We start from the raw sequence: 26,435 nt of genomic DNA, 5'->3' as shown, positions 1-26,435 counted from the left end.
TATACTCCATACATCTGATACTGGCATACTTTTCCAATGCCCTAGAAAGGACATAACACTTATCCAAGGTGTAAGTATACCTTATTTCTGATTATCATGTCAATCTAAATCTAGTGTATTGACAAATCATGGGACTTAAACTTTTAAACATATAATCATGATTGTATTCCACTGTGTTGACAACACTATGATCATGAATAAATATATGTTCTGGACTTAATAGAATTTATATATTAAACATGTAATTATAAAATAAATCATGTGAACCATACAACATTAAATAATTTTTGATTTTTTATTAATTAGTAAATCTGATTATATTGAAATAGGTTTTATTTAAGGCACAAACCCAATATCCCTTTAATTAGGGTGTCATAATTTGGTATCAAAGCACCAAGGTTTTTAAACTTCCTGAAGACCGACTGAACATGTAGAATCATCGTCAAAGACAAGCTCGACTCATGGTGCAATAAGTGTTGAGAGTAAATACTTATCTGCATATGTGATTAAATGTTTACTACTTTTGGTAATGGGCAACATATGACCATCTAGAAGATAATGTTATTTAATGAAAAGCATGACTATTATTTGTGAATAAGTATTGTCATATGTCAAAATAAATTGTATGTGTTAACTTAGGATTTTGGCATAAAATGTGTAAGTGTGGAATTGGTGCCTGACTCGCTAGGATTTTTGATTTCAGGGTATTTGAAAGAATGGGCCCTAGTAAATTAACTAGATCACAGGGCAAGCATGTACAACATGATGCTAATCAAACCATTCCACTGACATTACCAATGCCTTCATAAAATCTTAGGGATAATGCAAGAGTGAGCAATAGTAATCCTCCTACCGAATGGTAGTAGATGTTTATTGAAATGCGAACTATCATACTTCATCAAGAAGAAAAGTTGCATCGAATTAGGCAATTGGTTCGGGCTGCTCTAGTAGAGCAAGTGATTCTTCCATCTCTTGCTCTAGTGGTAGCTAACACTAGACTAACTCTGCAACCGCATAAGGATTAAGTTTTTGAAAGGTTTGTCAAGTTGCAACCTCCAACATTCCTGGGTGGTATTGATATTATCAAGGAAGAACAATGGATATTTCTTTATAGAAAACATGGATATTTGAATAAGCTTTCCAACAATGCTAAGATCGTTAAAAATGAAACAGTATTCAGAGAGATAAGATAGTTTTAATGTGACTAACAGTTTAGAAAAAAAATAGAAAGATCAAGATTATAGATTTTAGACCAATAAAAGAGTATTAGGGGTTCCTTACCTTAATGGTTAAGCATGGAAACAGAGACCGAAGATGAGAATAATTGCACCAAGCCTTCTTGAAATGTTCTAAACTACACCTTACTTATAATAACACGACTTTAAATTAATACGTGATTAAACAATCTTAAACCACTCAAACAATCAACCTCAAACTCGGACATATCTATAGGTAGAACACCTTTAGTCGAAACTCTACTGAAGTTACTTCTTGAACGATTAATTGTTCTAAGATCTTTTTTTTTTTTTAACTATGATTGGGTGTGACAACTTCTGATCTTTGTGGTGCGTGTGAATATGGAGGTTTCAATATAAGACGATTTTTTTTTGAAGTGGCTTATATCAAGATATCATAACTGCTAAAATATAAAACTTACATACTATACTACTCTAAATATCTTCAACTTAAATTTAAAAAGTATTTGACCTATTATCTCCAACCAATATCCCTATTTTCTCTCTCTACACATCGATCTCCACAACAAAAATAGCAAGAATAAAAAGATCAATACTTATCTTCAATCAATTAGTTATAACACGCAAACAATATTTATAACCATTACTTAATTACTATGTAATCTTAATTATATAAGACTAAATTACATTTGGTCAAACTCAATTCATTCATCACTGTACATTATATTTAAGTTCTTGATGATATATCTACTATGAACTTTGAATAATACCATAATATTGATCAGTCTAAAAATATGTAAACTTTCTAAATTATCCAATCATTTCCTTTTCATCCCACAAGTAAAATAATTATAAGCAATTACTATCAAATTAATATTGTCACACATAATTATTGAAAAATTAAAGTTAGTGTTACATTCTACCCTCCTTAAAATAAATTAATAATATGCATTTTATTAGACAATATTGCACTACAATATATATTTATATATATCGTGAATACTAATGCAGGTGAAAATTTAAAAAAAAAAAATTATTTTTTCCTCCTAAAATCAATTACGACATCTGTTAAAAAACTACCGTTATTAACCTATATCGTGGGTTCTTAACCGCTAAGATTGTACATATGTGTGAGCATGTGGTACACCTATCTCGGCAGTTCCCAACCACCAAGATTGGTCATCACTACTGTGTCGACGGTCAGATCCTACGGTTGATAACTACTGAGATAGGTCTATCTCGTGGGTTCTTAACCCTTAAAATATGGTCATTTTCTTGTAGTGTATTGGTGGTGATCAACCTCTCCAAGTAAGGGTATTCTTTAGATGTCTTGGGAGAAATTGGTGTTTCACAAGGATAATGGTGGATTGAGTTTTTGTAGTTTAAGTGATTTTAATATTGTTATTGTAACACCCTCGCTTCAAGCTTTTATTAGGCTTTCCCCATAGATTTATGGCTATTATACACGAGTACGTCACTCTAATTGCTTCCTAGACTAATGACTGGCCCTACAGACCAATACGAGTGTATCCAGCGTGCTTTGTCCTCACTTACATGCTTCTTGGGAAAACTTCTCAAGAGGTCACCTATCCTGAAATTACCCTAGGTCAAACATGCTTAACTGTGGAGTTCTTTTGTGATGGGCTACCAAAAAACAAGATGCACTTACATAGTGTAGTCTCATACCTACATAAGTCTCAAAATCATCACAGTTGATCTTCCATAGGTAATGTAAAATTGCACAGCTTACCCAGTGTTTCACCTTTACGTGTCACAGGACTACTGACTGTCACAATCACCCCCTCTTATAGGGTCCGACGTCCTCGTCCACCGCACTTCTGGTTGGGTCAAGGCTCTGATAAATTTTGTAATGCCTCCGCTTCAAGCCTCTATCGGGCCTTCCCCCATAAATTTATAGCTCTTATACATGAGTACGTTACTCTAGCTGCTTCCTGGACTGACAACTGCCCCTACAGACCAACAAGAGTGTATCCAAAGTGCTTTGTCCTCACTTGCACACTTCCTGGGAAAACTTCGCAAGAGGACACCAATCCAAAAATTACTCCAGGTCAACCATACTTAACTGTGGAGTTCTTTTGTGATGGGCTACTACAAAACAAGATGCACCTTGTTGATATAGGTAGTACCAATCAATAAATTTAAGTCCTCTTCAATTATGTAGTCCCATATCTACACAGTCTCAGAAACATCACACTTGACTTTCCCCAGGCTATGTGGGATTTCACAGCTTATCCAGTGTTTCCTCCTTAGGGATCATGAGACTACTAATAGTCACAACTAGGCTCGGGAAACAAGGTTGGCGGTTGTTAGTCCATAGTTATTCTTTTATTAGTCAAAATTTTCAAGCTCGATATTATCTTTTTGGTTCTTTCCTCTCGGTTACAGTTGGTCATAATCCAAGTTTTGATTGGCGTTCTATTATGAAATCTCAAAGTTTGTTAAAGGAAGGATGTCATTGGAGTATTGTCAATAGTGCTTCAGTTGATATTTTAAATCAACCTTGGTTACCAAGTGAGGAGAATCCTTATTGCTTCGACTCATCCTGGTTTGGAAACCACTAAGGTGGCTCAGCTTATGGTTCAAGGTGCTCGGATTCGGGATGTTGAATTATTGTCTGATCTTTTTAACAAGCAGGACAAATTTCTTATTCAGAGTATTGTTCTTAATGATTGGTTAGGGGAGGACCAATGACATTGTAATAAGCAGGGTTTAGGTATTTATAACGTTAAGAGTGCCTACAAGTATCTTCAAAGTTTGAATGACAAGTGGGATGAGAGAAATATTTCTAGTTTTTGGAGGAATCTTTAGAATTTGAAAATCCCACCAAAGGTACATCATGTGTTATGAAGAGCTTGCTAAGGTATTTTGCCCACATCCACGCAGCTTCAGGGGAAACATGTGGATGTTCTGTTGATGTATCAAGTGTGTCATAAAGGAGACGAGTCTATCATTCATATCATGGTTGAATGTCTATTTGCTTCACTTTGTTGGTAGTAGTTTGATGTTTCGGTTCTAGGGACAATGTATACTAATTTTTTTTAGATGGTTTCTTATGTTATGATTGTTTTATCAAAAGTAAAAGCTAGTTAGGTAGCAATAATTTGTTGGACTTTGTGGCAAGTTGTAATAGGTTAGTTTGGCAAGGAAAAAGTTCTACAGCTAATGAAGTTGTTTCATCTACTATTGCTTATCTTAATCAATGGAAGAATGCTCGAAAAGATAACACTGGTGTAGGGGAGTCTACTTCTTCCTCTGCTGGTAGTAGCGAGTATTGAATTTTACCTGTTGAGAACACGATTAAGATCAATGTGGATGCTTCTGTTATTAATGGGATGATAGCTTTGAGATTGGTTGGGTAGCGGATGACCATGAAGGAAATGTCATTGAAGCTGATTTAAAGTTGTTGTCTAGTTGTGTACAACCGATTATGGCAGAAGCTGCGAGAGTCAAAGAGGTTCTTAGCTGGATCAAATATAATAATTTTTCTCAAATTGTTATTGAAACTGACTGTCAAGTAGTTGTTCATGCAATTCGTCACACTCTCCAAATATTTTCTCTATTTGGCCTGATTATTTTTGATTGTAAACTTCTACTTTTTTTTTTCTTTAAACAATGTTTCTATTATCTTTATTAAACGATTTGCGAATAAGACAATCAATTATTTGACTTGTTTGTTCTTTTTCAGGTCGTCGATTCAATGGAAGGTTTGTCGCAACTGATTTTTATGCTGTTTTATTAGCGAATTTACATTTTTAATTAATAATACAATGAACTTTCTGTGTAAAAAAAATGAAGTAAAAAATTAAAAGAAATAAAACGTTGATGAAAAATCAAAAACAGGAAGAAGAATAAAATGATGAAAAAGTATAAGAGTATACGGTAATATAAAAAAAGTATAAGAGTATACCATAAATTTTCCTTAGACTATGTTTGGTGGGAGGGAGGAAGAGTATGATGAATGGAGAGGTTAGAGAGATGGAGAGGATTGGTAATCTCCTTTATGTTATTTAGTATTAAGTAAAAGGTGGAAATGATAATGTAAAATTATAAAATTGTCTTTTTGAATATGAAAAATTATTATTTTTTTAAGAATAATTATTGTATTTTACAAATTATATTTTTTCTTTTTCTACAATCCTCTTAAATTTAGAGAAATTAACACTATGTTTAGTAGAGGGGAGAGAAGGAAGGAGGGAGAGGGGTGGAAGGAGAGGGATGGAAGGAGAGGGATGGAGGGATTGGTAAATCCTTTTGTTTGACAAGAGGGAGAGAAGAAGGGAGAGGAGAGATGGAAGGAGAGGGTCTCCCTCCAAACACATTATTTTTAATCCTCTTAACATGAGAGAATTCAAGAAAAAGACAACAAATTTATACAAAATATCATTTTTATCCTTAAAAAAATAATATATATAATTGTATTAAAAATAATAAAATAGTAACTATGTTTGGTGGGAAGGAGAGAGAGTAGGATAGATAGAGAGAGTAGGATAGATAAAGAGTAGAAAGAATGAGGAGTAGGAGAAACGAAGAGGATATTTGTTTTCTTTTGTGTTGTTTGGTGTTAGGAGTATATGGGGAAGGATCAACATCAGGGCCGGCCCTGGGCATAGGCGGGCTAGGCCTGTGCCTAGGGCCCACCTAGTCCAGGGGCCCAAAAAAAAAATTTTGCCTTTTTAAAATTATACAATTTTTTTTGCTGATTTTGAAAAATACCATTTTTTTCTAAATAAGGGCCCAAAAAATAATTTTTACCCTATAGCCCACTACATTTTAGGGCCGGCCCTGATCAACATCAAACAATACAAAGAAAAACAAATATCCTCTCCATTCTTCCTAGTACTCCCCATCCTTTCTGCATTCTCCATCTATCCTACTCTCTCTCATTTCTACCAAACATAGCCTAAATTTTGAAGGTTTGAAGGCAGTATGTCACCCTCAATCTCTCCTTTCCCTCCTTCTCTCCCTCTTACCAAACAAGTAATTTAGTCACTCCTATCACTCTCTCTCCACACCTCTTCATCCATCCATCTTTCCCTCCTACCAAACATATTGTTAATTTAAAAAGGACCTCGAAGATAGATGTGCCGAGAATTGTCCCAATAAGGTTTGGGAGCGCGTGTGTTCCACTCACGCCCACCATGGCTGCTGCTGCTGCTGCAACAGCTGCAAAGCCCTCGAGCTTCCTTATCCTCCGTCCACGACTTAACCATTATTTGAAGCCCTTGTGCGTCTCTCTTGCCAATCCATCTTCGTCTTCGTCTTCTTCCTTTCCATTCAACCGAGCTTGCGTGCTCCCAATCCTAAAGCCGCTCCTCTCTTCGAACCCCAGACATCACTCTTCCGTGGCCTTCGCACGCGACAATGGAGGCGGCGCCGGAGGTAGGTCGGGAGCTCTTGGTCCGGCTCCGGTTGCGGAAGTCATACAGAAGATCGACGTTAATCCTCCCAAGGGAACCAGGGATTTCTCGCCTGACGAAATGCGCCTTCGCAACTGGCTATTCCATAATTTCAGAGAGGTTTGTTTCAATTTGTGTGCAATAATTTCATAGGTTATGGTTTTTTTTTTTTTTTTGGTTTCCGACATATGTATGTATATATCTTTCCAGGTTTCACGGCTGTTTGGGTTCGAAGAAGTTGATTTTCCGGTGCTTGAGTCGGAGGCTTTGTTTGTTAGAAAAGCAGGAGAAGAGATTAAAGATCAGGTTCGTATAATATTTTCAAATTATAGGCATTTGACATCCAATATGATATCATATATATGCATGCACGTGTGTGTTTATATATGAATAGTGTGCATACATTCTTCATGTTTTCATCGACGAAATCTGAGCCTTTTTATGTTGTTTTTAATTATGCATTGAAACAGCGTTCTTATCATTAAATCATAGGAAAATTTGATAATTTGAATGAGTTTCTGATCTCTCCTCAATCGAAATGCAGCTGTATTGTTTTGAAGATAGGGGAAATCGTCGAGTTGCGCTGAGGCCTGAGCTTACTCCTTCTTTAGCAAGATTGGTGATTCAGAAAGGGTAATGTATTTCTTATTCTGTAATTTGGCTCTTCTGTTTTGTTGAAAACAAGGCAAAGTGTTTGTTGTTGTTGTTGTTGTTGCTTTGATAATCGCATTGTTAAACGGTATGAAACTTGTAGTTTAAAAATGTATTTATTTACATATGATTTTTGGATTCAGGTACAGATCGATTTTGATGTCGATGTTTTTTTCTGTTCAGAAAATCTTTGTCCCTTCCAGTGAAATGGTTTGCAATAGGGCAATGCTGGCGGTATGAGCGAATGACCAGAGGCCGTCGTCGAGAGCACTACCAATGGAATATGGACATCATAGGTGTACCAGATGTCATGGTGTGTGCTGTTACTGGGAATTACAAACATTAGCAACTCAATTATTTGATTTAATGTACCTTATGCATTGTTGAGCTTAAGTTTACCTCTTTGTCTTTAGGCTGAGGCAGAACTTATTTCTTCAATTGTCACATTTTTCAAGCGAATTGGAATTACAGCATCAGATGTTGGATTTAAAGTCTCAAGTCGGAAGGTGGGTGTTTTTCTTTTTTAACTTGCGTGAACCTTGTTTTGGAAGTTTCATGACACATCATTGTTCTTAATTTGTGGAGAAGTTACGTTTACCAAGTTAGTTGGATACTGTTTCACCGTGTTCTTGGTTAACTATACATGCTCTTGATTTTAAATTTCTCTTTCAAGTGCCATAAGCTTCTAAAGGATTTACTTTTCTTATCACAATTAATCTCAATAGCACTAGATAGTAGCAAACCAATAGCAACAACAATAGTAACAGTAGCAGATTAGTAGCCAATAAGTCGGAAAATTATATTGAATGTATAAGAAAAGCCAATTACAAGCTATTGAAGCCCTTACTTAGGCCCCTTTGAGGCAAGAGAGACTTCTCAATACATTGCACATCTCATTTCTTTCCTCACTTACCTATATATAGAACCTATTCTCACTCACAAACCCACCCTCAATCCAATGACTCTAATATTCTCTTTATTTACTGTATGCTAGCACATCATACTAATCCTAGGACCTAACATTATCGACAGCTCGATATTCACCTTATCCTCAAGGTGATTGATGGCACCAAGCTCTAAACTTGAATAATAATCCTTTGTCAAACTGTTATAGCAGCGTCAACGTATAGTCGTTGGCAAAGGATTTACGGAAGCGCACCAAAGGAGAAGAACAAAGCAAGTTGGGAGAATATTTAGGTTGGTTGTGGAAGCTGTAAGAGAAAAGGCACCACTCGCAAGTCGACCTCTTTCGAAAAACCAATTCAGCAAAGTTAGTTGACCTCTTTTCATCATCAGAATGAGGGAATCAAAGCGTCACTTGCATGAGCCTTTGTACATGTCGACTAATCTTCTTCCCACCGAATAGTAATACCAAGCAATTCACTCCTGGAATAAGCTATACTCATCACATAGATGCACAATTCATACTCGAAAGCGAATCAAATGGCAGAATTTGAGTTTTTCGCCCTCTATCAAAAAGCCATCCAAAATATTTGAGCAATTCTTTCTTCAATATCTAGTTACACATAGCAAATTGCTCCTCTTCATGAACTCCATTAATCTTATAAATTTTGTGCGAGGAAGGAAGAGGGAGAAGTTCATCCAAGTCTACCACTTAGTTTCCTCTATCAAAATCAATTCCTTCCCAACTTCTTGTATGTATTTGTTGTCTTTCTCGCTCAAAAACCAATCTAAGAACAACCATATTACCTTTTGGAACCCAACACGACGAGGAGAAATAAGAGAGAAGAATTTCTCAGAGATAGTCAGACCCAGAGAGCCTCCTCCATTTTTCCAGCAAGCCCATAGCAACGAAGAACACGAGAAATAATTCCCATGGAGAACAAGCTAGAAAGCTCGACTTGGATTCCTAACGAGTTTGGAACCCATTAATTCCTTGGGGTCGACAAATGGGGAGACTCGAGAAATTCAATGTTGTTGTTCCCCATTGGCTGACACCACAGTGGTTGCCACCTCCACACGCAACATCAGAGACAGGACACACAAGCTTGGGTCCTTGCGACCATGGTGATTGAAGTTGGTGAGGGGGGCTATTGTAGAAGGTATCCCTTCGCATGACCAGGAGATGAAAATAAATTCTGAAATTGGAATAGATATACCTGATTAGTGTGTTGGGCCTTACTTGAGTCCCAACAAGTCAGCCCATTAACTTGAATTAGGGATTGACATTCTCTTATATTCGAAACAAACATAATGGGTTCTTTGATGCAAGAGAGACTTCTCAATACATTGCGTACCTCATTTCTTCCCTCACTTACTTATATATAGAACCTATTCTCACTCACAAACCCACCCTAAATACAATGACTCAAATGCCCGCCTAACAAATTGTTTTGAGGCTCTACGAATGAGTTTTACTATCAATTTAATAGACAACAGCCTACATCTGTTGTTAGAAAGTGCTCATTTATATTTTTTTTAGAAATCACGGCAAATGATCATTTATATATTTGTTTACAGGTTTTACAAGAAGTATTAAGCCGCTACTCAATTCGTGAAGATTTGTTTGGCAAAGTTTGCATCATTATAGACAAAGTAAGTTGAACAAATTTTAGCAGAATTTAATTTGGTACTCTTTTATTAGGGTTATCGTGTTGTGTTGAGTTGATGTTTTGTTGTAGCTTCTATTTGAATGAATAACCATTCATGCCTCTCTTGAGTTTAATTTTTTCAATTTGATGTTTTAATTCTTTCTGATCTCTTTGCGTATTGGTGTTCACTATCAGATTGAGAAAATTCCACTCAATGATATTAAGGAAGAGTTGAAGGCCGCTGGTGTTTCCACAGAAGCTGTTGAGCAGCTACTGCAAGTTCTTTCAATAAAGTCATTGACAGAGTTGGAAGGTTGGTAGAAACATTGAAGATAGTAGTGTCATTATCTGCTTGTTTTCCTACTCAGATATAGCAAACTGTGTGCATTCCTCTAACATGTAGAGATACTTGGAGATGCTGGGGAGGCAGTTGTTGAACTGAAACAGCTATTCTCACTTGCTGAAAAGTTTGGTTATTCTGAATGGATTCAGTTTGATGCATCCATTGTCCGTGGTCTGGCCTACTACACTGGTATCGTCTTTGAGGTTAGATTGGGGCTGTTTTTTGGTGGCCTATAAGTAGTAGTATGGACTATGGAAGAATGATCTTGAGCTAAATACATTCTACCTTTTGTTATTATGTAGGGCTTTGATAGGGATGGAAAATTAAGAGCCATTTGTGGGGGTGGACGATATGATAGGTTGCTCTCTACTTTTGGTGGTGATGACATTCCTGCTTGTGGCTTTGGGTTTGGTGATGCTGTCATAGTGGAAGTAAGTGAAACATTCGGTGTCCTGTTTTTTCACTTGTACTAGGCAGTTCCTTGCATAAAGATTGTGTCCTATTATATCTTTATTGAAATTTTGTGCAAACATCAGCTAAATTTATTTATTTATCAGCTAAACATTTTATGTTATTGTTTCTATTGTGGTTAATATTTCATGCTATGCATTTTGTGGCTATTGAAGAAGACCCGCTTATGCTCTATTTTTATTGTAATATTGGCAATGTTTTTTCTTGGCTGATGATGTCTGCAGATTTGGCACATTAATTTTGACACTTGTTATTAATTAATTTCTTTTTGTTGTCCCTTTTTTTATATTATTATTATTTTTAGTTTTGCTAATAATGTTAGACTATGTATCATTCCTCATTTTCTGACATATGGATTGCTGGGGTTCACAGTTACTTAAGGAGAAAGGTCGTCTGCCAGCACTCAGCCTCCAAGTAGATAACATTGTGTGCGCTTTAGATCATGATCTTCAAGGACCAGCTGCCACAGTTGCTACCATACTCAGAGAAAAAGGTCAAACTGTTGATTTAGTTCTCGAGAACAAACCCCTTAAATGGTAATATTTTCTGCCTAGCTTCTTATGCCTAATAATGTCCACTGTATCTGCTGTTTTATATTGCTAATAAACTTATCTCTTGCAGGGTATTCAAACGAGCAGCACGCATAAATGCTGAGAGGCTTATATTGGTGGGAAGTGCTGAGTGGCAGCGGGGTATGGTTGGTGTGAAAATTCTTTCTTCTGGTGAACAACATGAAATAAAACTTGATGAGCTAGAGTGAGGAATTAGAGGATACCTAGTTTTTAATCTTTATTATGTTCAATTATCATAGGTTAATTAAGTCTGGCTCATTTTCTTTTAATGAACTATTCTTTGGTTGAAAATCATCTTTATTTAAAAATATTTTTGGCCGACGATTTGTGAAATTTATTGAGGTTGCTGATATTTAACTTATGAAATCTACTCTCCATGAAAGTGAGAATTCCATATGGTGTACAAGACTTGCAGATTCAAAGTTTGGCCTTTAAGGCTAGTTTCCTTTGGCCATCTGTTTGATACTAGTAGTGCACTATACTTATTGTTACTCAAGTATTTCTTCCTCTGCTTGGTTTGACTAAAATTTTCAGAAAAGCAAGGCGCTTATGTTTCTTGAGCGATAACAGCTGTGATAATGTAAGTACAAAATGTATTATTACCTTACTTTCATGCGCCTTCTAGTTACCCCTGAGAAAACTTGCCATTTTAAGAATGTCTTATCATATGACGGCCTATGTGCTTGGACAAAACTATCTCTTTTACTTTCTGACTGGTGATTGGGTTAGAGAATCTGCATATGTTAAATTGAGTAGTTTAGGTATGGAATAGGTGTAGGTTAGGGAAAGAGCTTGGCTCTTGAGCTTTTCTTATGCTTCGAAGTTGGACTCTTGCATGAGATTTGAGAGGAAGAATTTAGTTGAGCAGTTCCAGAAAACGAGAAATTCTATGAAATAAAATTCTAAATACCCAGGGAAGTTTCAAGCATTCTGAAATTTGCAGAGTTAGATAAGCCCATAGAAGTTTGAAGCATTCTGAAATTTATGAGCACTGAAAATGTTGCTAGTATCCTATACTTTACATTTTAATCAAAGATCACCATTTCTTTTTCTTCGTTTGGAGATGTAACACTTTGTTTATTTATGATATAAATTGAAATGCTACAATCCATTTATACATAATACCAAAAGAACTTGCTGTATAGGTGTTATTTCTTCTGATAGAGGACAAATTATTGTGCATCTGTTCTATAATTTATACGATTCAAAACAAAATAGTTTGCATTTTCTTTTACCTAGACACTTAAAGCTAAGGTAGAATAAGGAAAAGTCTATCACATGTGCAGGTTGATCACCTCTGATAAGTACTCAACCACATCATCTGTCCTGTCCTTTTTACACTAATTAGGAACAAAAGTTCCTACATGTCCTAAAGCCATTATAAAGAAATCCCCAGCTTGCAGTAAAAGATAAAAGAAAAAGTGATCTTTCTTGTATAGTAGATTGTAGACTGCACAACACAACATAAACATTCCCATTAACAGCTCTAGTACGTGAATTCTGTTTCAAGATAATTAGTTAAAAAATCATGCTAGAATAGTGAGAAGAGTATCAGCTAAAAGTCAGTAGTTTCCTAGGAGAAGAAAGAAACAAAAAAATAGCAGCCAGCTATTTTAATGCTAGGGAGTGTTATACTCAGAGTAAGAGAAAAAAATATTGGAATTGGAAAAAAAAAAAATAATAAAAAGTAAGAAAATACCTTCTGCTAGTTTGAGGTCGTGGCTTCCTTAGAACATGGTTGACCAAATTGCTCTTTGGCGTCACTGTGTTTCCAAGCTTTTCTGTTGCAGCCCATTCATCAACCCAGTTTGCTTGTAAGAGTCCTATGATTGTTGCTTTAGACAGATGGATTGACATGACATTCTCAAACAAGATCCAAAACACAACCAGGTTTAAAGATCTGCCTCGTGGTAAGTATTTTCACATTATTATTGCTAACATTAAAGAACGTAAAAATGAACTCTGTTTGTCTTCAGATTTCTAATACCTTGAGGTGCTGACTGCATTGAGAATCGTGATGCTTGCTGGAGTGTAAACAGCCAGTGGCTTTGAGATTTGAACTTCAGGAACAACAATGGTTGGTATAACAATGCAGTAGAAGAAGAATGTGACCCAGTGAGCAACAATCTTCCTCTTGAAAAAGAAAGCATATATCAGATGTAGTCTCTTCCAGATTGACACCCTCTGCGTGATATATGAAGGTACGCAGCGATCTTTCTCTAGAACAAAGCCTAAATTTAACCCTTAATAATTTTATCCAAGTTGGGCAGGTGTGTGTGTGTATATATTATATGCAAATTATTTTGGATTACTCAATCGTGAAGGATGATTTCTTAGGACATTTTTCTTAAGAGGTTAGGTGGACCACATGACCAGCGGTGTTACTGGTATCAATGTGCCTTAAAAGTACTTGGTAGTTCATTTTTAACCTAGCAAAATAGGAACATAGGTTGGTGAGGATTGATGTGCTTGGTAAAGTTAGAAAAAGGGTTGCAGGCATCAAAAAAGCAGGAGAAATTATAAACTTTACTCCTAAGTCCCCAACAAAGATAACCCTTTAAGCTAATTCTAACTACTAGATCCATGTCTTCCACTGTGGTTCGATCTTTCCATCCACCAGCATCTTTTATGGCTTGGATTCGCCACAGACTTGCAGTTCCTGTAAATGTATTGTGAAGACAAAGTACATATTCATAGTTTGATTTCATCCCTAAATTAAAGGAAAAACATTGATGTGGTTTGCTATTGAATCCAAAGAATGAACATGTTGATGACCCCACTTCTTGCTCAACATTGAAGTGATAATCGAGTGACATTTCCCTAAGTCGAATCATTAAACATTCATCAGCATTCACTGTAGAGTAAAAGAAAACAAATTCAATTTTTAGATTATTAAAGTTAGTCCCACATTGCTTATGTATGGAAGTAAAATATCATATATAAGATGAATGGGCTACTCCTCCCATTGTCAATTAGTTTTGAGATGGAACCCCATTCACCTTATCCCAAATCCTAACATGGTCTTAGAGCCACTTGTGGTCCATTGTAAGCTCAAAGTGCTACTGGTCTAAAAAGTCGTTTGTGATTTGTTGTGAGCCAAGTGCTGCCGGTCCAAAAAGATATTTTCGTTGTTTCCCCTTTAACCTCCATTTGGAACCTTTCGACCAATGTGTGCCAATTTCCAGTGTTGAGGTCTTTGACTTTTTCAAAATTCACAAATTTCACGACGTGTACACCCACAAATTTCTCGATATTTGGCCTTGTGGGATTCTTTCATATGTCACGTTCAGCCCTGTGGTCTCTTAAAGGTTGTTCGTTATACCTACACTTTCCAGGCCCAAACGCGAGGAGGGTGAATTAGATTTAGTCCCACATTGTATATGTGTGGAAATAAATTGTCATATATTAGATGAATGGGCTACTTCTCCCATTGCTAATTGGTTTTGAGATGGAACTCCATTCACCTTATCCCAAATTCTAACATAGATTGCCAAATGCTTGATGCCTGAAACTGAGGTGCAAAACTTTCTTAGATTATTCTCCTTTCGGTTGTGCGTGACACGTGTGCAAGTGATAACTATTAGATCCAAAGTTTCGATACCGATGCATTTCATCTGAAACAGTTGCCATATTATGAAACATAAGAATAAATGGTTATAATCTAGTAGCATATATTAATCATATGCTCTTACCAAAATTTCCATCTAGCATGGACCAAGCCTATGTCTGGATTCTCAAGCAGATATGGAATGGTCCTCCACAGGAAATCCTCTTCAGGCTGGAAATATGCATCGAAGATTGCCACAAACTCAGTCTTCACGTATTGCTTCTCTAAGCCTTCTTTAAGGGCGCCTGCCTTGTAACCATTCCTATTGTTCCTAGTTTTGCAATTAATATTTTCCCCTTTCTCCATCCATTTATGGCATTCCATCTCCACCAACTCCTGTAGGTAAGTAAATTAGAGTGCAATAACAGGTTTGATGATGGGAATTTTGCAGGGGTTTCGAACATATACCCTTAACACTTCGTTTGTTGAATCATCAAGAACCTGAATTATGAGGCGATCTGCTGGCCATGAAATTCCACATGCTGCCTCCATGGACAACCTGTTTACCTGAATAGAGACAATATATGATATAAATATATCTTTCTTATTAAGTTTATTTAAATTATTTAGACATGTGCTATAATAACTTAGACCTGAGATGGTAAATAATTATGAAAGTACAACAATTTAATTCTGACAGATGCAAACGAGGAATGTTGCCTAGCTGACCTAACCTCAAGCTTCTATGTGGCTATAAAAAATGAGTGGAAATTCAAATTGGAAGGTCTGCAAGAGACTTACCTAGCCTTTTCATCTTTAATTTGCCTGTTTATCAGACTTGGGTGCTTTTTTTCCTTCTTCTTTTTCTGATAAGATATATTTATGGGGACTTGAACCTCAGACAACTCACAATTTTCTACCAGATTTTACCTTAATCATATCATATGATTGTCTTATCTAAGCATGACAAGTTGTTGATTATGAGAATCAATCTAAGTTATGCAGGATAAGCCTAAGCATATGAATGCATATTGCACTCTGTATACACGAATATAGTATTACACTATTTGAAGCTTGGGATGCTACTGCTCTTTCATGATGATAACATTTTTTTATTTGTATGTAGATACTATTTACTGTGTGAAGAAATAATATAAGGAAACAAGGATATTGAATGGACGATTTTCTTTATTTTAGAATCAATTGGAACTTGGTTACTTTAAATAGAAGCAAGGAATTGCATCTAATAAATATGCCAAATTAATGACAATATTAAGATTTGATGACATCCTTTGGAGGCAAGAAATTTCTTTCCTTTGTCAAAATTGCAAATGAAGATCAATTAATTACATATTTTCGATAGTTAAAATGGCATAACAAACTGAACTACATAGTCCAGGATATGTACAATTATTTATAGATATCTTTTGGTATTAGATTGTGGTGCAGATTTCTTGATAGAAGTTTGAGAAAAGTTATCTTAGACAAAATATGAGATTGGTTTACAGTGTAAGTTTAAATATGAGTATCAACACTTTGTTTCATTTTCATATGCTTAAACTTTCTACTTACATATTTGCTAAATTGAACTATATCTCTTTCTCATTGAACCTAGGTATTTGAATCAAAACCAGCGGGTAGCTTTTGTCAAGCTCCACTGCTTCTTTTATGCTCTTTTACTTGTATTTGGTGTATCTATTCATCCCCAACAGTTTTACGAACAAGATTACCATTGCCATGTAAACTCGCTCGATGAAAAGCATAATAGACATAACTGAGCACCATGTCATTGCTAGGTTTAGTAGTGGTGCTATCATGGAAACCCTCAAAGAATCCCAGTTATAGCTTAGACTTGTAGTAACATCATCTGTCACTTTCACCTCAGGCTTTTGGAAAACTAGATTTCTCATGATGATGAGTTTTTCTAGCAAGAAAAAGACAGAGCCTGAAAGGGATTGTATCTTGAATTTGTGGGACAAGGGCAGCAATTTAATGCCAGGGGATGCAACAGGCAGGTATAAAGAATCTCACAGTAAAATGTGTACAATAAGTAGAATGTGATGATTGTTGAAGATAAGAGGAAGACATGAATTGGCTTAGGTTGAAGAATATAGTACAATGAATGTAATGTATTATGTACTGTTAGAAAGGAGGTCTTAACTTATATGGAAGACACCAGGTAATCATGCCAGTGGCTTACTGCAAGGTATTTGATAGCTTTTTTTTGAAAAAGAGAAGAGATCCTCTTGTCTTAGACAGGTTCCTCCCCGATATATATTAAAAGCCTCACTTGTGGTGGAGGAAAACCATGGTTACAATTAATAACAAAATAGAAATTCTAAGGCAATAGTACTCCCCTGCTTTGCCTCAGAAAAGGGAAAAGCTAAACAAAACCACCTACAGCCCCTAAAAATTGTCTTCCATTCTCTACATAAATCTAAAAATGATAAATCCTCAAAATGTTTGGTTCTAAAGACCCAAGTAGCTGTCCAAAATTTAACTTGCTCCCACACATCCGCTTCTGATTTAGTAGTCCCTTCAAAGATTCTGGCATTTCTTTCTAACCATACGGCCCAGATTGTTGCTAAGATCACTGTTTTCCAAAGCTTTAATCTGCGTTTGCCTCCGGTTCGCTTGGACGCTATCAATTGTGAAACAGACCTTGGCATAACCCAGGACAATTCAAACTCTGCCAACACATATCTCCATAATCGTCGGGTATATTTGCAATCCAAGAACAGGTGGCCAACATCTTCTCCGCTGCCTTTGCAGCAAACGCACCACCTCGGGGAAATGTAAAGAAAAGGCTTCCTTTTTTGCACCTTGTCATGGACATTTACTTTGTCCAAAGCCACAAGCCAACCAAACACTTTAACCTTTGAAGGAACACAACTTTTCCAAAGGGTTTTTTTCCAATCCAAACCCCTAGTTGATGGATTTGATGTCAGCCAGGAGAAAGCTGATTTACAAGTGAAAACTCCAGATGGATCTGGTTTCCAAATACGGCTATCCTCCGAGATACTCAACACTTTTACATGTTCCACCTTTTGCATCAATGAAATTAGGCTTGGTAACTCTCTATCCATTAAGTGCCTTCTGAATTTGAAGTTCCAACTCTCCACCCATCCACCTGGTAACCCCTCGTCAACTATCATTTCATTTATAGGGGTGTTCCTCCCATTTGAAATCACTGCTAAATCAGGGAATGCAGTGACCAAAGGATAATCGTCAATCCAGACGTCTTCCCAAAACCGAATTCTATCCCCTCTTCCAATTTTAAAATGTACCAAACCCAGAAACTCGTCATACAAATCTGAGATATCTCTCCACGGACCTTTAGGAGACAGACGACTTCCTTTCTTAGAGTCCCAGAAATTATCAGCCTTACCATATCTACTGACCACCACCCTATGCCACAACGAATTCTGCTCTAAGGGAAATCTCCACAACCACTTCATAAGCAAACTTTTGTTCCTTAAATCTAACCTCCCAATGCCTAAGCCTCCCTCATGTCGAGGCCTACAAACCTCGTCCCAAGCCACTAGATGATCCCCACCTGTAGACTCACTACCTTCCCAGAAAAAATCTCTCATCATCTTCTCCAATGCTTTAGTTACTGACTTAGGTGCTTTAAATAATGATAGGAAATATAAGGGAAGAGAGGATAGGACTGACTGAATGAGAGTCAACCTACCCCCTTTCGATAAAAATGCACATTTCCATCCATCGAGTCTTTTGGCACACTTGTCCAAAGATCGGTTCCCAGAAACTCCATTTCCTAGGCGAACCCCCCAAGGGCAATCCTAGATATTGCAATGGCCAACTTCCTATTTCACATCCAATCCTCCTTGCAAGCCTTGAAACAATCTCCTCATCCGTACATATTCCCAACAATTGACTTTTGCTCATATTAATCTTCAGTCCAGATATAGCACAAAATGCTTCTACTAGCCTCAACAACTTGTGTAATGATTGCTCATTATCGATAAAAAATAACGTATCATCTGCAAATTGAAGGTGACTAACTTGGACTCTCTCCTTTCCTACCAAAAATCCAGAAATATTACCTGAGCTAACAGCCTTATTCGTCATTCTCCCCAGCACATCTGCCACCAGTGTAAATAGAAAGGGCGAAAGTGGGTCACCTTGTCTGAGTCCTCGCGACCCAGAAAACTTTCCCCTAGGTGCGCCATTGACAAAGACTGAGAAAGAGGTAGATGATATACAACCTTTGATCCATTTTCTCCAAGTTTCCCCAAATCCTTTCTTGCACAAAACTAAGTCCACGAATTCCCATTCGACTCGGTCATAAGCTTTTTCAAAGTCAATTTTGAAAACCAAGCCGCTTCTGCCTCTGCTTCTATAGTTTTCTACTGTCTCATTAGCAATGAGAACTGAATCCAATATTTGTCGACCTTCAACAAAGGCCGACTGAGTTTCAAGGATAGTCTCACCCAAAACATCCCTGAGTCTAATTGAGAGCATCTTAGCAATAATCTTATAAACACTTGTTATAAGGCTGATTGGTCTGTAGTCTCTAACCCTACAACTGCTAAGCTTCTTAGGAATTAGGCAAATAAATGTTTCGTTGATGCTTCCTTGAATAATGCCATCTTTTTCAAACGACTTAACAACTTTCATCAAATCTTCTTTGATTACCTCCCATTGAGACTGAAACAAGGCCAAACTGAAGCCATCTGGTCCCGGGGCTTTACTGCCTTCACAGCTGAAAACTGCCTCTCTGACTTCGCTCTCATCAAACGGTCTTTCTAAGTGCCTAGAGGAGTCATCTGGTATTGCGTGCCAGTCAATTCCTTCAACACTCCTACCCACCCTTCTTTCAGAAGTGTACAGGCTTGAGAAGAAAGAAGTTATCTCCTTGACTATTTTCTCCTCAATAATTGATCCATCTTCTCTTTCAATTCTTGATATTGTGTTCCTGGATTTCCTTGCATTCAACAGATTATGAAAGAACCTTGAATTTGCATCGCCTTCCTTAGCCCATTTGCACTTTGATTTCAGCCATACACCCCTTTCCTCTTCAAAGACCAATTGCTGCCATTCTTTTTTGATTGCCCTTCTTTCCTCCATTAATGAATGGTTCCACTCATCAGAAGCTTCCAAACTGTCTAAATACATTAGTCTTCTTTCCATAGCAGTTTTTATCAAGTGTTTGTTGCCGAATGTCTTTTTGCTCCATTCCTTAATTTTTCCTTTGACTTCCCTCAATTTACTCATAAACTTAGTGCCCTCCCAATCGGATCCTTCAGTCTTCTGCCACCAACTCTCAAAACTCCTGGAGAACATATTTGTTGGAATTTATTTTACCAGGATCTTAGATCTACTCACAAGTATGTTTATTAACATCCTAAATATGAACTTTCTAAAACGATAAATTAAACACATATAAAGTTTAGGAAACCTTACATTGGGTGCAGCGGAATATAATGACTCCTTAGTTCGGATATCTAGCCCTTGATTCCTTTACGTAGCGAGCATTATCAATATCCGAACACTGGATCTCTTTCTCTCGAATCTTTGATCTTTGAAACTCCTTTCGATGATCTTTCTTCACGATCTTCCTCACTATGATTGAGGTATCACTTGATGTGTGTGGGCACTACTCATACACTAAGGATTTCGAAATTATCAAGGAAGAAGAGAGAGAGTGGTCAGCTAAAGATAGGGAGAGAGAAGGCTCAGTTTTTCTGAATAGAAAAAGTCAGAAGAAAAGTGTAATTTTTCTGAAGCCTTCACTATCTATTTATAGCATTCCACTAGGGTTAGATTTGAATTATATGGCATTAAAATAATGAAAAAATCAATTTAAAAAAGCTACAAAGGTGGCTGGCCATACACTTAATGGATTGGGCCTTGGGCTTTGCAATTTTGCAATTTTAACACCTTTTGTATCTGATTTTCTCAAAAATGCCAATTTCCTAATTCAATCATTTAAATGCCAATTCTAACTATTTAATAACTATAAATAATTATTAAATAATATTGTCATTTATCATATTTATTAATTGAACCATACAAAGTATCATAATTAACAAATATGCCCCTATTAACTCTTTCTTTACAATTTCGCCCTTACTTAGTGAAAAATTCACAAATAGACATAGTCTAATTTGAGAATTATAATTGATTAATCAAAATCAATTACATGAGTCTTACAAGCAATATTATCTCAACTAGTGGGGGGACCATGGGTCTATATAACCGAGCTTCCAATAAGTAGATCAAGAATTTAGCACTAAAATTCACTAACTTATTAATTCTTCGTTGAATCCACGCATAGAACTTAGAATTGCACTCTCAGTATATAGAATGCTCTATATGTTCCACCATATAGACACATCATTAGTTATCCATTGTTATAATCCTAATGTGATCAATGATCCTCTATATGAATGATCTACACCGTAAAGGGATTAAATTACCGTTACACCTACAATGTATTTATTCCTTAAAACACTTGACCCCGTATAAATGATATTTCGGCTTATGTGAAATGAGTACTCCACCATTTATGTTCGTTTGGTCAAGCTCGAAGGAGATCATCCTTTGCTTACTATTCGCCGGATAGAAGCTATAGATTCCATGTTTATGCTAGCGCTCCCACTCAATTGCACTACCGCGTTCCCAAAATGTACGTATCACCCTGACCTAAAAGTAGGCTTAACTAACAAATCAAAGAACACGAATAGCCTTTCAAGATTGAGCCTAATCATAACAGGATTAAGAACATTTGATCTAGGATCAACTTGGCGATATTGACTTGAATAGATTTTACGGTAAGTTTAATTAAATCTAAGTCAAAGTTCAATATCGGTCCCTTCCGATGCATACTCCATGCATCCAACCCGAGCTTTACTTTAACCAATGCTGCGGAAAGAACATAGTATTTCTCCAAATACAAGTAAACTCTTGTTGTAGATTATCATATCGGTAAAACCCTATGTCCGATAAATCTAGGAAACTTTATTCACATAGTCATGTTTACTTTCCAATGTGTTGACGACACAATAAACGGGATCAAGTATGTGAAAAGGGTTTCGTATGAATTTATACATTATGTACATATAATCAAGAAATAAATCATGTGAACCATGCAACATTAAATGTTGTTTCGATCTATATTAATAAGTAAATACGATTATATTGAAATGAGTTTTATTTAGGGCATAAAACCCAACAAACTCCCACTTGCACTAATATAAAACAAAAAGTGCGTTTCAAATAATCTCAACACCTTGATATACAAATCAAGTGTAGTAGTAGTAAACTCCTCGTAATAGGATGCGAAAGGTTGAATTAAACACAACCTTTTCTCCACCATTACTCTTCCTTAATCACAAAATCATTGATAATGTGGAATTCCTCTCTATATGTTTACTCTCTTGGGATCTTGGATTCTATACCTTTGGCAACTACTTTTGGTTAATCAGGAAATTAACACTAGTGGTTTAAGGCCATTTGGAATGGTGCCAAAGATGTATAGAACTTTCCTTAGACTGAATAAGTACCTTTCCTGTGACTTTAACATTCGGTCTCTCTGGTAGACCTAGAGACTTCGCATAGGTTTTTACACTTCTCCAAACTCACTATTCCACCCCCCGAGTAACCACCATCTTATCAGAAAGATTTACTAGCACATAGGCAAATTTCGAAATCTGATATGGTGTAGTCTAAGAGTTTTAAACACACCCTTATAGACTAACATATAGTTCCTCTTCTTTATCTTAAGATTTACTTGATTGTCTTCCAATGTTCTTCTCTGGATTAATGCGATACCTACTCATTACTCCCACTCAACGAGATGTCCGGTCTAAGGCATACAAAAGCATATCTAAGACCTCTCACTTGTTGATATAAGAAATTCTTTCATGGCTTTATCTTTTACGGAATAGTTGAGACTTTTCCTTAGATAAATAAAATCTATGCCTAAGAAGTTGTGAAGCTTCTCTAGATTGCCATTAGAAAGAAAATGCTTGACATCTTACTAAAGTAAGTTGCTTGCATTAGAGTAAGTAATTACCAGGTATACCACAAGCCATAGGTTTAGATAAACTCAAACCTATAATACTAGGAACAGGAAGTTTTGTTAAGTCCATTGAATAGACTTATAAACGAAATTTCCTTTTATGTCCTTGTAATAGAAAACTTTAGGTTATTCCATGTGAATGGATTAAACCATAGTTCTATTGGCTTTTCTTCTTAGTTTCTTATCTTGACAATCCATTACTTGTTTAAACTCACAATGGATTTTAATCACTAGTGTCTCCCAAGTCATAAGAAGGTGAATTCCTAGAAACTCTCCCACTGCAACAAGGTACCGTGAATTATGTCGAAGAAAACTAAATGGTATTAACCTCTTTGGTTGTGACAAGACAACAGAGGCAGTGGGATCATCATATATTATATAAGATGATAGAACACTTTTGGAATCAAGAATTAAATACCTCCTTTATTTGCTACTTGTTTTTCAGACTTAGTCATTTTCTTAGAAAAGTAGTATTTGTTTGAACAAACACTTTCTTATCTATTGACAATGGGATGGTCCACCCCTAATCACTTAGAATAGCTAACAAACCATGGTTAACAGTTCTAGCTTTTCTTAAGATTTTGATTAGGTCATCCATGAATCTAGTAATGATTTACATTAAGTATACAACCATTACATCATTACTAGATTGTATTACCATAGAAGGATTTAGGCAACGACTAGTAACTAATCATCAACATGCAACTCGAAATTTACGGGAGGTAAGTTTGGATATAATTCAAAAAGCAAATTAATGATCTTTGAACTGCATATCTACTAACTATTTCTCCACCCCTATCAGTTCGCAAGATCTTTAACCACTTACCTTAATGGTGTTTAACCATTGCTAGAAATTAATGAAATTTTTCAAACATTTCAAATTTCTTTGCATAAGGTATAATCTAGAGTTATCGTTTTAAGAATACAACGAAAAACTCATATCCACCCCTGAATGTACATCCATCTGCGAATGAGATGAACTACTTTCAGTGGATATAGGCATATTAACTCTTTGCAGAGATTGATCATGTCAAAGTCACTATGAACAAGATACAAATGCCATAGATTAAAAAAAAATGTGGTAGTGTCTATGATGACATAGGTTTAGTTACATCAAAGAGTTCTTAGAATACTGCAAGTGGATCCTGGTCACAGAATACCTAACTCATATTCCATACAGTTTTAATCCATTAATAGAAGATGGATATTAAACACTTGAGAAAGTGTAACTGTATTGTATTCTGGAATTAGAAATATAAGAAAATTTCTATTTGGAATCTAAAATTAAAGTCAAAGACTTAAATTTATACCAAATATTATGAGTAATTCTATCTTGGACCACCACTACTGATACAAACTCTAAGTCAGATTTGCCCGTACAAGTAGGAGATTTCTAAGATTGAGGATTTTTATCAATTGGGAATAGAATTTCGGGATTATAATCATATGCGTCATTTAATTTCTTAAGAGAAAATATAATGACATGAAATGATTCATAGACCATTCATCCAATGATATGTTTTGAAAGCTAATTCGAAATGAATAAGCTAAGAGGAATTAGGATAATTTCGTTTAAAATAAGAATCCAACGATGCTTCGATTAGCGAAAGTCAAAGTAATCTTACTTATATAATCTTCTTGTTTCATATCGTAAAAATACTAGTCTAAGGTGTCATCAATGAACAGCTAGATGTCGCATATACAATATTTATCTTTCGAGATCTAACACTATTATGAATGTCTAATGGTGAAAATCCACTAGGGATTTATCTCATTAGATAAACAAGCCAAGTTAGACCAACAATGAAGATTCGAAATTAAACTACAACTTAATAACAGAAAATAACATGGTTCAATATAAATTCATACACAATTCAGAAATTATAAGCATATAGCAAGTAGGAATGACAAGTGAAAATACTAAAACATACAATCCTAAATAATTTCCAAGGTTTTCAACAAACTGATATCAGTGTCCCGTTTAGGCGAGAGTCAAAGCTACCATTCATTGAATAGAGTTGTCAGCTCGTCTAAAATGTTAAACATTCTAGCAACCTTTTATTCGATCAAGATTGGAATTCAGCGTTGTCCCGTTTAGGCGAGAGTCAAGGCAATTCTATCTTATGAGCTTCCACCATTGTTTCATAATTTGCAAGTCAAGTATGGTCGCCACCATTAGGGTGATCCATACCATACAAAACACTTACAAACTACTTATCATGCGAGGTTAAACGGTGCGAAATTGCTAATGAACGTTCCTCCATTAGGGAGGATTACTCACTAAAACAAACGCGGTGTAAAACCCACAATGGAGATCGAATGTCTCTTGATAATAAAGCTCATTATTTAAAAAGAGTTGTATTTTCTTTTATTCTCTTTATTTATTCTATTTATTTTAAATATATATTTATTTATTTAAAATTTCCAATTTAGAATGAAAAATTCTAAATATAAATTTTAATTTAATATTTATAAATTTTACTTAGATGGATATGAAAATAACATGAATTATTTCCATCTTAGTAATAATTTCCAATAAATATTTAGAAAAAAATATTTAAGTTGTTACAAAATTAATTTAAATTAATTTACAACTCAAATTTAATTTTCTATAAATATATATTGCATTTCGAAAAATTAAAGTATATAAGAATACAATTTTCGAAAAAAACATATTAAAATAAAAAATAAATCCTGGAAAAATTATTCTAATTTAATGTTGGCCCAAAATTAATTAATAAAATTAATTTACAACAAAAAATATAATTTTCCTATTTAATTAAATATATAAGAAAAATTACAAATATTTAAGTATGATGATGAAAATCAACTCAAATATTAATTTTCTATTTAATTAAATACACTAGAAAAATACTTCAAGCAAAAATATCACCTATCTAGATTTTCCTTTGACTAATTAATTCTATTTCTAATAATATACTTTAATTCAATTTATTTTAAATTAATCAATAAATGAAAAAATCATTGATTTAAGTTGATCCAAGAATTAATTAAAATAATTAATTTACAACTTAATCTATTTTTCAAGATAAAATTCGAAATTCTAGCATTTAAGAAATACAATTTCGAAAATTGATTAATAAAATAAAGAAAAAATATATTTTGAAAATTATTTAAATTTAGTTGAAAAAAAAAATAAATTTCAACTAAAAATAATTTTCTATTTAATTAAATGTCATGAAAAAGAAATATTTAAGTATGATGATAAAAATCAACTTAGATATTTAATTTTCAAATTAATTAAATGTATTAAATTCAAGAAATAAATAATTAAGTGTAGAGAAGGCTTAATTATTAATCTCTAGTTTAATACTAGGAAAAAATATATTTAAAATAAATTGTACCAAAATTAATTAATAAATAATTAATTTCACAATTTATAATATTTTCCTATTTAATATTAGAAATAATAAGTAGTCTATAAATAACTATCTAGAAAATATCTTATTTGACTAAGTATCTTTTCCACAAAATTTGAAAAAATATCTAATTTAAGTTGTACTAGAAAAATCTAGAACTTAAATATTTTCAAATTTAAATTTAATTAAATATCAAAAATTAAGTTGTAACCACTTAATTTGAAAATATTCCATTTTAAGTTAATATTTGAAAAAGATA

General features: G+C 35.0%; 1 protein-coding gene across 1 annotated transcript; it reads left to right on the top strand.

Annotated features, from left to right (window-relative positions):
- The first annotated feature begins 6,001 nt into the window (after positions 1 to 6,001).
- On the top strand, positions 6,002 to 11,595 carry LOC115709462 (histidine--tRNA ligase, chloroplastic/mitochondrial). The gene is made up of 11 exons (XM_030637576.2): positions 6,002 to 6,733; positions 6,824 to 6,919; positions 7,158 to 7,246; positions 7,448 to 7,577; positions 7,678 to 7,770; positions 9,746 to 9,820; positions 10,012 to 10,129; positions 10,220 to 10,362; positions 10,462 to 10,590; positions 11,003 to 11,166; positions 11,252 to 11,595. The coding sequence occupies exons 1-11, from the start codon at positions 6,356 to 6,358 to the stop codon at positions 11,388 to 11,390; spliced, it is 1,554 nt and encodes a 517-aa protein (XP_030493436.2). The 5' UTR covers positions 6,002 to 6,355; the 3' UTR covers positions 11,391 to 11,595.
- Positions 11,596 to 26,435: the final 14,840 nt, after the last annotated feature.

Source organism: Cannabis sativa, chromosome 3 (assembly GCF_029168945.1).
Source record: "Cannabis sativa cultivar Pink pepper isolate KNU-18-1 chromosome 3, ASM2916894v1, whole genome shotgun sequence".
In the NCBI taxonomy this organism is placed as follows: domain Eukaryota; kingdom Viridiplantae; phylum Streptophyta; class Magnoliopsida; order Rosales; family Cannabaceae; genus Cannabis; species Cannabis sativa.
The sequence above is the reverse complement of the archived record's forward strand: the minus strand, read 5'-3'. Positions and strand labels throughout refer to the sequence as shown.

What these genes read in the sequence shown, in the direction of transcription:
- LOC115709462 (XM_030637576.2), top strand. Translation starts at nt 6,356, where the DNA reads ATGGCTGCTGCTGCTGCTGCAACAGCTGCAAAGCCCTCGAGCTTCCTT. An exon ending in TTAAAGTCTCAAGTCGGAAG is followed by an intron (nt 7,771 to 9,745) that starts GTGGGTGTTTTT and finishes ATTTGTTTACAG; the next exon opens with GTTTTACAAGAAGTATTAAG. An exon ending in ACACTGGTATCGTCTTTGAG is followed by an intron (nt 10,363 to 10,461) that starts GTTAGATTGGGG and finishes GTTATTATGTAG; the next exon opens with GGCTTTGATAGGGATGGAAA.